Source organism: Kryptolebias marmoratus, linkage group LG20, assembly GCF_001649575.2.
Source record: "Kryptolebias marmoratus isolate JLee-2015 linkage group LG20, ASM164957v2, whole genome shotgun sequence".
NCBI classification, from domain to species: domain Eukaryota; kingdom Metazoa; phylum Chordata; class Actinopteri; order Cyprinodontiformes; family Rivulidae; genus Kryptolebias; species Kryptolebias marmoratus.
Window position 1 is genome coordinate 16359100 of NC_051449.1, and position 12934 is coordinate 16372033.

The 12934-nt window shown below is 38.1% G+C and overlaps 1 protein-coding gene across 1 annotated transcript in view; it reads right to left on the reverse strand.

Annotated features, from left to right (window-relative positions):
• pappa2 (pappalysin 2) overlaps window positions 1-12934 on the reverse strand; it is a 57241-nt gene that overhangs the window by 8028 nt on the left and 36279 nt on the right. Inside the window, exons 21-25 of the mRNA XM_017420921.2 lie at window positions 11094-11307; window positions 8997-9165; window positions 8546-8678; window positions 7729-7850; window positions 5633-5704 (exon numbers count right to left, since the gene is read on the reverse strand). Of these exons, the coding sequence (XP_017276410.1) occupies window positions 5633-5704; window positions 7729-7850; window positions 8546-8678; window positions 8997-9165; window positions 11094-11307 (710 nt within the window). The remainder of the gene's footprint in view (window positions 1-5632; window positions 5705-7728; window positions 7851-8545; window positions 8679-8996; window positions 9166-11093; window positions 11308-12934) is intronic.

Genomic DNA, 12934 nt, shown 5'->3' on the forward strand with positions numbered 1-12934 from the left:
CCTTACTATCATAGATTTTCCACCTCCTGGTGCCGACTTTTTCAAAAGAGCACGAACTGTCATAAGCACCTGCCAGAACATTACAAAACACAGATATGAACTCCAGCGAGCCCTCAGTGATATATTTATTTACCTCTACTTACCGAGATTTAGTATTAGTCTTTAAATAGCAGACAGTTTATCAAGTCATCTCCCACCAAGTCAGTTAGCCCATCTTAAAATTAGTTTGACGATGTCCTTCATGTTTTTCATGCTCTAAAAGAATGAAAGATTTTTTTGGTTTGTTTGTCTGTTTATTTATTTGTTTGACAGCTAAAGTAAATGTGTTTAAAGTAATGATGACTTTTATTTTAGGTGAGAAAACCATGGGCATTATTGTCAATATAAATCTTAGGCTTTTAATTACTGATTTGAACCATTTGTTTTTCAGGGTGGAATAATTATGCAACATACAACTTTAAAGATTTTTTAAAAATTAGGACCTGGATGCACAAGTTTGAATTTATTGTGGATTTTCTCTCATCTAAAGCATGTTCCATTATATCCATACGTTCACCTAGATTTTTTATTAAGTGATGCTGAAAGTTTATGACAGTCTTGGCTTGTCAAGGCTGAGGTTTATTAACATGTCATCAGTGTTCTTGATTGTCTGCAGCTGGTCATTTTTCTTTGCCAGCAAAAAAATAATAATAATAATAATAATTTATTGGACAGCCCTCGTTGGATTGACCAGTACTCATCTGTCTCCCTCAGATAAATGAAAATTGGTTCAGAAACAACTCAGGTAACCCATGAAACACTAAGGTTTGAGCCTGCCGTAGACTGGAAGCTGCTGGAACAGCAGTGTCGCTGACAGCAGGGACATGAGTTTTACATTGCCATGGACTGAGAGGAGGCCGACTAGGAAAGAAGCCCTTCCCCCAAAAATAGCACCTTCAAGCTCAACTGAAATTTGCAGCTGCCTACATGGACAAACCAAATGCCTTCTGGTTTTTGTTTAGTCAGTTGAGACAAATATTGAGTTATTTTGCCACAATTACAATAATTATATTTAGTAGTCGACGTGAGGCTTTCAAACCTAAGAACATTGCACCAACTGTCAAGCATGGTGGTGGTAACATCATGCTGTGGTACTGTTGCATTGTACAAAGAGAACAGAATAATGAAGAAAAAAGACTACTTCCTAACTCTTCAACATCACCTCAAATCAGCACATAGATGGATGAAACTTGGACACAGTTGGGTCTTCCAAGAGGACAACGATCACAAACACACATCAGAACTGGTTTCTGATTGGACAAAGTAGGCTCACATTAAGCTGCTCCCAAAGCCCTGACCTCAACCCTATTAATAATTTGTGGACTACACTTAAAAACCAGATCCATGGCAGGAAACCAACCAGTTTTAATTACATTCTGCCATTCTGCCAAGAAGAGTCACATATTCACCCAGAACTAAGTCTGATGCTTGTTGACAGATCCATAAAAAGTGTGACTGAGGTGCAACTTGCTAAGAGTCTTTTAACCAAATATCAGTGGGGTGTTTATACATCTGATTCTGGATGTTGGATGTTTTTACACATCATTGAAGTTACATGGTGTATAATTATTACATCCTGGAAAAAGAATGGTTTAAATCTACCATCAAAAGCGCCAAAATAATATAATGTTCCCATGATGGGTTTATGTAAACATCTGAAAACAAGTGTAGTATTTAAACAAATTCCATTTATTGTGTAATATATTTTACTATATGCCCAAAAACATTTCTGTAGAACTACATTGTTGCTGAAATTTAAGATATCTACAGAAACTTGGAAAGTGTTCATCCCTGTTTTGGTATTTTCCTTGTTTTTTGTCTTAAAACTTGGAATGAAAATTGATTCTTGGGGTGTTTGACCAAAACAACACATCTATCACTGATGGCATATAATAATCCCATCCATCATTCCTTTACGTCTAATGATTTTTCCAGGCACTGTTGATACTGTTACCATCATGCTGTATTATGTGGGATTGTTTTTCTTTTTTTTTTTAGGTATTGAATTTTTGCTACACATATAGCATTTTCCACTATGGCCAAAAAGTTAGAGACAAACTATCTTCTTTCAAATGTCTGAGGAATCTGAAATGCATTTGAGATGGTTTTTGGCATGTTTAGTTCAAATATGCTTATTGATTTGTTTTGTTTTTTAGCAATGGCTTCTTTTTCTGGCTGCTTCTTGTATTCTCACAGTAGTTGTGGATCAAGAGCGGTGATCGTCAGTGCAGTGCATCGTTTGGACTCAAACCAGAGACCGCTCAACCGCCCGGGAGTATCTGATCCTGGGTTCATCAGTGAAGTTGTGTCCAAGCTTTCCACTTTCTATATGTTTCCGATTTGCGTTTCCTCAAACACACAGAGTGCACAGATGAAAGTGGATCAATTAACTAACCCTAATCTGGTTGTAAGCTTCACAACTTAATAATTTACTGAGATCATGTTACATTTTGTTTATCTAATGCCTGAAGGTACAATGCTAAGGGAACTGAATAACTGGTATTGGTCGCAAAAGTAAAAATATTTATTACTTTTAAAGCTCACTTCTTGCAGTCTGAACAGCATTGGCCTACTCTGTTTGGGTTATTCACACTACTAAAAAGACCTAAAGAAATTACTCAAAATAGGTGGCTGGAATAAATTTTTGGTTCATCTTAGTTCTACACACGTTTTTTTGTATAAATATTTAGAAAGCTAACTGTTAATGAAAAATATAGTTAGTGTTTTTTTCTTATGTTCGGATTAAGCGTGAACTTTTGTACATGGGGTGTTTGCCAGGCAAAACAGTCAGCAGTCAGTGAGCCAGAAGGTGTTAAATGTGTGTCACAAACCTCTGAGTCTAGAGTTTTGTCTTTATTACCCACTGATTCAATATTTCCTTAGTTGTGATTTAATTCAGACTAGAAAGCGGTTGTAAAGTGCTTCATGATGTGATGAAGGCAGTAGCAACTGAGTGTTTTTCATGAAAGGAGTCTGTCCTCTCTGCCAAAATGCCTCATGTGAAATGATGCATTAGTTGATGCATTTAATTGGCTTCTTGATGCACTTGTATTACCTTCTTTGTACTTATGGTCCCAGCAACAATTTTAATTATGCAGTAAAGAGACTTCAAGAAACACACCAAAGGCATTTGCCTCCAGTCCAACTCTTCTCCTAAAAGCTACACAAAAACATTACAGAGCAATCTCCGTCTGGCAGTTGCGAGGAGGCTGATAAGGCGTCTGAGTTGAGTCACATTGTCAACAGTGAGAGAAGCAGAGGGAGCGATGGCATCTGGATGGGATCTGGCACAGACTGCACGCAACACATGTGGTCCACGATAATTTACAGAGCTGTAATGGAGGAGTGCGTTATAAGCAATTGTTTTGCCTAGCAACATTCACGGGAAGATTGAGGGGAAAATGTAGTGCTGGCAGGTAGCAAGAATATTTTAATACCATGAGACATCAACAGTTTATGTGTTCCATCCATAGTTCCAGGCTTTTCTGAACCTTAAGGATGAATGCCAAATCAAAACTATCTGGGTTCATAATATTACATGATTTACTACAACAGCTAAAATATCGATACAAAAAAAAGACAGATTGGGCTAACTAATACACAGAGTATTTTATAGATGCACCAATTGACCATAGACATGACTGTGGGATGAAACTATCACCTTTTTGCCTTTAGCAGTGGGTGATAATTACATATGTGCATTCTTCTCCCTGGCAAAAACCAAGAATAATTCATAGATAATTTATTTATTAGTCATGTCATTATTGAAGAGAAAGTTCCGATCGTTTAAAGTGGTGAAAAAGGTATGAACTAATAATATTTTACCTGCTGTAGTTGGATCTTTAAATAAACTCAGTTTAATTCTAACGGGACTGACAAGCTAACAGCCCGTCTGACTGGGACCAAGATCATTACGCAGTCGTCAGTTTTGTTCATTACACTGCAATTCCTGTCAAAATGTTATATTCCTGCAGGAAGTGCCTCCAGTTGTACAAAGTGCTACAGCTAGCTGCTGCTGCTACTACTTGTGCTTGAAAATAACCATAAAATTCTTTGCAACAAAATGTTTAAAGGCAAAGCTGACAGCAGAGCTTGACATTTATGACATTAGAGTTGTTCTGAATTGGTAAAAATCCACTTTGGTCTTGACTCTGCTCAAACACACTGTTAGTTTCTCAGTTTGGTCAGAATTAGGCTCATTGTCTCAAAACTGAAGCAATTAATGAGATGTCTACAAAAGTAAGGACATTCCATCCATCCATTTTCTTTACCCGCTTCTCCATTCCGGGTCGCGGGGAGCTTGTGCCTATCCCCAGCAGTAAGGTAGGATATTATTTGTTCTTAATATTTCCATAAAGCCCCACATCAAAAGATCTGAGGCCATGCCCTTTAACTAATTTCGATATTCCACATAACCTGTGATACAGAAATGGCTGACACAGGTCCCAAACATGATGCAACATTTAAAACCAGACTGCAAGATGCATACCTCACATTGAAGTTTGTATCTATGTTTTTTTTTTGTTTTTCTGAGGGGAGATAGCAGCAAGACTTTTGGAAAAAAATGTGGTTCTATTTTAGGCACTTCTAAGTAAATTACAGAATTCTTTCCAACATTTTAAATTTGAATCAGTATACAGTGAAACACAATTGAAAATGCTCCTGCCGTTATTTCCTTCCATTTCCCTGGAAGTATACATAAATTTACCAGAAAATTGATAGCACAAGGTTGTCACATACCAGGAAGCTAACCTCCTTCCGAAAGAAGAGCTCCAGCACATGAGAGGCAGACTGTTTTTTAAACTAAGCAGAAAGATTTGAAAACCGTGTGTCAGGATAAAGAATTAATCTAAATCTAAGATAATCCAGTGATGAATTTATTTCCCTTTATCAGATAATTCATTAGGCTTGGCAGGCGCAACAACATTTGGAAATGCTAGAATCTCTGGAAAAGAAGGCTGCTTGGACAGATTTGAAAAGGATTCTTGCAAAGTGCAAGACTATCAGTTTCTGCATGAGATTTGTCATTGTGAAATATGAGGAATATTGCACACTGGCTCCGGTATTTTGAGCAGCGATGACAACAGGGATACAGCGTCATGTTTAAAATGACTGGAAAAGTCTGGCCGGGACACTAAATCTAATGTGCTTTTACCTAGAAATGCTGTAATTGCTGTAGGGATTAAGTGTTAACAAAACAGGAAAGGCAAACTAAGAACTGGATTTCGCTTTGACTGACAAGAAAGGCAAACGGGTATAATGGAATCTATTTGTCTGATAAAGTAGGTGAGTGTCAACATAAATGAAATCTCGTCTTGCAGTGAAAATTCGGTTTTCACTTTGTGACACGGAAAAGGTAAAAAAAATGTTGATTCAGGCACACTCAGCTCCTGTGAATGATTGTCAGGTCTTCAGCCAATAAACCATCCGTCACAACTAAAACAGACATTGACTGCTTCTAAGACTGCGCTGAGACAAAAATCTGGTTGAAGCAGTTGTTTTCCTTCTCTGATGCCCTATTTTGGTCAAATGAATAGGTTAAAGTGGAAAAGAAATTTTTACCTTCACAGCTCCTCTGTTATCTCTCTCTTACCTCACATGACTGGATACAGTAGATGTTTTGTGGGTCAGGAAACCATTTCATCATCCCGGTGCAGACTATGCTCTGGGAAACAAAGCACAAAAGCGCATTAGCTATGCACTGCAGCCACAGGACATTAATAGCTACTGTGTATGTTGTGGAAATAAATTGGATTACAAAAGTGTTTTATCTCTAGGCTTTGAGCTCAAAATTGAGAACAGCTTTCACAAGTCCAAGGATCGAGCTTTCTGTCAAATTTCTTGATACTAATGCAACTCAAACACATACAGTATAAAACTAGGAAGGGTCAGTGCTAAGTTAGTTGCAAAAATCACATTTTTTTCGTGAGATTTTTTGTCATTTAAGCCATCCAATACATACAATGACTAGCAGATAGGTGATTGACTAACAAATGTGGAGGGAGAAACTGGATTGTCCCCTGGGGCTTTCCTGCGCTGCCTGACCAGGCGATGGGAGACCTGATTCTGAAGTATCTGAGATAACATATTGCTTTGAAATCACAAAGCAGTGCCAAAGATATGGCAGAAGTAATCAGAGCTCAGTCCAACTATTTAACCTTGGCAAAGGCAGCCTAACTGGCTGGCGGGCTGACTGACCACCCAAAGTTAAGGTGAAACTGAAGCAGTGTTTGCAACAAGATTAGTGATTTCTAAGACATGATACTGAGTAACACAAGCCACCTTTAAAGCAAAACAACAGTGCTGGAACTCAGACCCAGAATCTGACCTTTCTTCTATTTTTTTTATTTTTTCTTCTCCCCACTGATTTGTATACACTGAGTGTTTGAGAGATGTGTACAGTTCCTAGAAGTTCTGACGTCAACTGGAACCTTTACTTGTGTTATCTCCCTGTGATTTCCAGTAACGCAAAAACACTTGAAGACGATAACAAATGAGCGCTTGCTCTTTCATAATGTGGATTTTCTTGCGTGATGCAGAAGGGAATAAAAGCATTTTGCCTTAAAACTCTAGAAGATTAGATCAAAAATTTGATACGAAGCACTTCTGCTCTCACATCTATTCATCTATTCTCAAAACCAATTAGTGAATTTCGGTGACCTGGAAGAATCAGGGAGGCCAAACCTTTAAGTCTCAGTTCTCAGTCTGGGGGATCTCCACCTGCAACAAACCCATGTGGAAGATACAATCCATGCCCTGATGGGTACTGGCTTGGCACCCTGGACCCCCTACCCAGGAAGCATCCTCACAGAGTCCAAACAGGTTTCACAGACTGTTTTCATTGTGAAGAAGAAGTGAGTCTAATCCAATCCCTGCTCCTTACAAATGCATTGATTTAGGCCTGTTGTTTTTACTGTGATACACTCAGTACTCAGAATTCCTTTTCTGGACATTTTTGGTAAGGGAATTTGTATTCAGCTGTTGTGGGGCAGAAGTAGAGCCAAGACGGCAGCGAATGTGATGCTGTTCTCTGTTCTCGAACCAAAGAAAACGACACCTAAACAAAAATGACCTCTTCAATATATCTGTAAATGTACTTATTTATTCACTGTGTAGAGCGAAATGAAGAATGTGTGGTTCATCTTTTGGTGACACTCCACAGAATGAGATTTGTCCCACACGTTTGTTGTCCTGGTCTGAAACTGTGAACGAATGTTGGTTTGTGTCTCGCATCAAATGGGAGTCAGGCTCAAGCAGCAGCTCAGTTTATTCACTGCTGCTGTTCACAGCAACAGATGTCTGAATGAATTACTCATTCTAATGGGTGTTTTTGGTGTAAACCACTCAGGACTGTTTGTCAGCGGATCAGCTTTCATGGCACCCTGAACTAGTCGCATGGCAGCATGGAAGTAAAACAATCACACATGTATATTACCTGCAACAGGTTTCCATATGGCAGCAAAACCACAAATTCACATTTAGTTGATAAAACAAATCAAACTGCACAAAGTCTTACTACATTTAGCACCATTACACACTAAGAAACAACTTCAACTGTGAAAACTAAAAAATCAAATTCTGCATATATAGACTGTCCTAATTCAGCATATCTATCTGAAAATAAGATGCATTATTTTAACAGTCAACCTCAGTCAAGCGTAATTTGACTGGTCTCCTGAGGCGTCTCACCTGGACGGTGGTGGGCAGCATCCAGTGATTCAAAGTATCAGCCGCAGTACCATTGGGCAGAACCACCGGGTCATGAAGATCCATGTTCAGAATGACGGCACATGTTGGGTAGCACTCATCGCCTGCAAAGCAAAGGAAACAAAAAAATCGACTAAGACCTCTTAGCACTGACATCTCATGGACTCTACTGTTTATAGTAGTGCTTTGATCAGAATGTTTCTAACTTATGTGTCTAAAAGATTTGCCAATCAACATATCAACTCATTGTTTTACTTCTAATGTCAGGCTGTTTCTGTAGTACATAATTGATTTACTGCTGCGAGACTGCATAATATTCAAAATTTAACCTTTTAAACTAATTTTTGTGATTAAATCAATGAACGTGTATCAATCAGTGGATCTGTGTATCAAAGGAAATTTTAATACTCTCTGGTATGACTGAGCTCCCCCTTATTGAATGTTGCAAACAACCATTATCTTCTGTTGTTGTTGTTCGTTGGGTAAATGAGGCATCAGTGACTTTGTGGCACTCAGGAAATAAATCAAACTTGATTCATGAAATCAAAATTTATCAGGTCTGGTTTCCAATTATGTTCAAATTTCTTGTTCTTGTTTCTACCAAAGTGATCATCTTACCACGTTCTTGCTTTTTGTGATGTTTGTAAAAGAATCCAGATTTAACTAGTTAAACTAGTTAAACTACTAGATTTAACTAGTTAAATCTGAATCTGCAGTTTTCATTTGGTTTTCTTTACTTTGTTTGGCTGAAGAAAAAAATATATGAGGATTTGAGTCTTTAAAATACGGTTTCACTCACCAATACCCATCCCCTGGTCACAGGTGTACTCCACAGAGTTAAGATCTGGAGGAGCAGAGCAAGAACCCCGAAGAGTGGAGCACATGGTAAACTCTGCTGTCCACTTTCCATCTACAGTGCAACGGATTTCACTCTGGAAACAAACAAACACTAAAATCTTCCATCCATGATTTCCAGGTTGGTTTTTTTGCTTTGTCTATCCAAAGACTAAAAAAGAAACTCAGCAATAAATGAAGTTTTTTTCACTGTAAAGCACTTGCATGTACACAAGTTAGGCTCTTCGTCACAGTTAGCTAGAAAGTGAAGACATAACTTTATGAATTGGAGGTGTGTTAGATTTGCTTTACAACACCTTCACTAAGATTTATAACATCCAGCATTAATCAGACAAGCAGCAAATCCTGGTAAACTGGCCTAAAGTTGACTTGATGAACAAGTGACAAAATCTTACATTTTCTGTAACATCAGGGCACTGCAAGGTGCAGCGGGTGTCAAAGTACAGGCCATTGGTGCAGGTGTACATGCCGTGGAATACATCAGGCAGGGCTGGGCAAGATACTGGCTCACAGCTGTTTTCTTCCCACTGCCCATCCTCCAGGCAATCCAACTTGAAGTACTTCCTACAGACAACAGGAGAAGTTACAACATAAATAGTCCAGACATTTTAAAGAGAGGGTCTGTAAAAATAAGTTATAAACAATTAATATTTTTCCTGCTGTAAAGAGATCTTTGAACGACCTCATTTTGACTGGAGTGGCTAGTCTGAGTGAAACCAAGACGAAAGTAGAATGCTGTCATTTTCAAACAATTCCACTCCGAAAACCCTCATGGCAGTTCAAGCAAACACTGTTTTATAAACCTTTACGTCACTGTCAGTTTTCCATTATGCAGTTATGGCAGCAGAGATTTTATTATATTTCTGCCAGAAGTGCTACAACTAGCTGCTGCTGCCACAGTTTGCACTTGCAAAAAAAAACCCATAAAACTCCATGCAAATAACTGTAAAGCAAAACTGATGGCAGTGTAAAGGGTTATAAAGCAGTGTTTGCATTTAATGCTTTAACTTCTTTGAGACTGGAGCATTTAGGTTGGTAGAGACCCAATTTGCTCTCAGCCCCATTAGGACTACCCATTTGCTTGTCAATCGGATCAGAATAAAACAAAAAAAACCTATTTACAACATGTAAGCTATTAATTAGTTATAACCTTCACACAGAACTCCACCTCAAAATGTCTAAACTTCTGCTTTAACATCTCCAAGTGATTTTAATTTGGTTAAGTTTTTATTGTGCATTTGTCCCAAATATCGAAAACCCGACATGCAGACTGTGTCACATTTGATTAACTACAAAATAAATCTTTTAGAGTAGGTAATAACGCCTGCTGGGACGCACTGAGGTTTATCACAATAAAAGTTTCTTTTAACGTTTGGTGTTCGAGTAGTATAAAACTTGCAGGGAGTCCATTCAGTGGTAAAAAGCTCTCCCGTGTGGTGCATGTTGCGTGTGAAGGCAAAAATATGTTTTATAATTTGTATTTATATCAATTATTTATAGGGTACACGTGTCAAAGGTAAGCGCAAAAAGCCTGTTCGAGCGTCTTTAATAGCTGCTGTAGTTCACTTTCACATGTTGGACCAATAAAGCATCGTGGCTTATTAAAATGTTTACACATATGTTTTAGAAGCAACTCATAAAGACGCCCAACTGCAAAATGAATGAATAGTTTCTGACCTTGTTAGATGAAAATGTGGCTTAATATAAATCCATAAAATGTATATTTTTATAGACTTTTTGGTATGGTTCGATTGTTAGGTATGGTGAAGCTGTGTTCAGGAAGGTAAAGCATATGTGTTGCACATAAACACCATCAGCAGACAAAAACGTGTGAACAGAAAGTGTTGACTCCATTTAAAGGAGAATATAAACTCACCCCAGAGGCGGTGTCTCCTATTTGGAAACCCACATCTCATTACTTACACGGGAAATGTGTTCAGTAATGAGCTCTTAGTCAGTGAATACAGTTGGCAAAGTGATGACGAGGCCAAGTTACCAACGGTACATATTTTATTGGACCTTAATGGGAGTTTGTTTTGAACCTGAATACATGGACGCAGCTGACAGGATGAGAAATAGCTCTTAAAACGGCTCTCATTGGGTTTTAAAGTTTTGCCCTTTGTAGGTTTGGTTATTTGTGTGACGTGTTGTATTACTGCTGTTTTAAGTGCCTGAGTCAAAAGTACTATTTCTACAACAGTGTGTGTTGGTAATCTCGTAAATTTAAGGAAATTAACAACTGTTAATTATGAAAGCGGGCATAATTAGACACTGCTTTTAAGTTCATTTACGTTGAACAGAAGTTAAAGGAAATTAAAAAGCCACTTGGACATTTAAAGACATTTATGCTCAGTAAGTATAACCAGTAAGATGGGTATCAGAATCAACAATCATAAAGTGTGTGTAGAAGTACTGTACTGTGGGCTACTCAAACCCCCATTTTCTTTAACTGCTGTTCAAGTACTAGCTACCGAGTTCCCGACTTGACCCACCTCGGTGTCTTGTTTTTGAGGCTCCCTGTGACATAGAAGCCAGGGTTGCATTTGTAGCGGCACACAGAGCCAACATGGTGCCCTGAATCCAGGCAGTGTGCTGTTAGCAGTTTGGCGCTGGGAATGTCTGGACCCTCGGAGCACTCAATCTTGCAGTAGGCTTCTGGGAAAGACCACAGTCCGTCTTCCAAACACACCAACCTATCACTATCACCTGTTGGGGGGGGGGGGGGGGGNGTAGAAGAGGAAAATTTTAATCAAACAGGATGTCAAAAGGAGGAAGAAGCTGAACAGGACAAGAAAGACTTCACTAAGACTGTCCTTTATAAATACTGGTTTCTTGCTCTAAAATGCCCCAGTAATCCTATGTGGTCATTACAGAACAAAGATACATTTAGTCTTTATATATTTATCGTATACTAAAGAGGAAAGGGGGGCAATAATGTTTTACTCTCAGAAAGTAATATTTGGTTAAATCCACAACTGAATAACTTTTAGAGTCCCCCCCCACACACATTCAAGATGATCACCACAGCTAAGCTACTTTAGCAAATACAAGAATGGCTGTAACTCAGTCAGGTTCATTAATATTTGGTAGTAGACAAGTCATTCCCAACGCAAACTCACTAACTGATCGCACAAGATCTGTTTTTAAAATGTTGCCATTCACTCTTGGAGTCACTAGTGTTTGTTAGCAAAATATTTCATGGACACTGGACAGATTTTATTGAGACTTTAAGAAAATAATCATTTGATAGGCATCTGAAACTCATTAACTTTTGGAGACAAACCCAATTCAAGATGGCCTCCACAGTCTACTTACCTTAGGAAACACAAAAGTAGCTATAACCCAGCTGGTTGTATAACTACTGAGCTAAAATGTGGTGTGGAAGTAGCTTAGCATTATGCTCAACACATACGCCAAGCACTAAACAATGTGCACAACTTTGAAATCAACTGTCTGTCTGTTAGCACAATAACTCATGAACCAGCAAACAGATTGGTACAGTAGTAGCTGAGAGTTCTTTATTTGCTGACACATCTTGTGAGATCTCACAGTATCCCAGGAAATGGAGCATCATTTCACATCATTTCCAAAGTCTGCCCAAAACTAAAGTCGGTGTCGATGATTTTAGCTTCAAAGTCTGGCACAAATGATGGCAGGCGAAATGTATTCCTTCAAGTACTGCTTGTCCTTAAATTCACAAAATTTTTAAGTTAAAGGTATTTCTTAAAAATATTAGACAACTTTAGTTTGAGTGTGTAAAAAGGACTAGGATGAGGACGAGGCAAGAAAAATCCCGACTTAAGTTTTTTGTGTGTTTTGCAGTTCATTTAAAAAAAAAGTGAAATGTTTATTGGTGACAACCTGAAACTGATTGACGGTATATTGTAGAAAAAGACAACAAATAATTCCCTTTTAGTGAAAAATGTTTAAAACCAATTTATACTTAGGACGATTGTAAAACATAACAAAGTGGTTTTTTTTATTTTTATGGATCTGTCTTTTAGGGGTATGAGGAGCCCACAGCAATAACTTTTTAATGCCTGCATGGCCCTACATAAAGCCTGAGACTTATTATGTTTTGTTGAAAATCAGAACACATTAAATCTTTAACTATTTTTATTTGGTCTATAAAATGTCATTAATCTTTAGTATGGCATTGCATTTTTTATACCCTGTTTAAAAAAATGTGTTGTGATTGTCAAACTCTGGTAAAGCTGCTGCGGTGTGCAACCCTGCACAGAATGCTTTTGCTGCTGAGTGATGCATGGCAATGTTAAAACCTGTTTCTCTGAATCGATCAAGCTACAATTTTTTTTTTTGTGCATTTACAAAT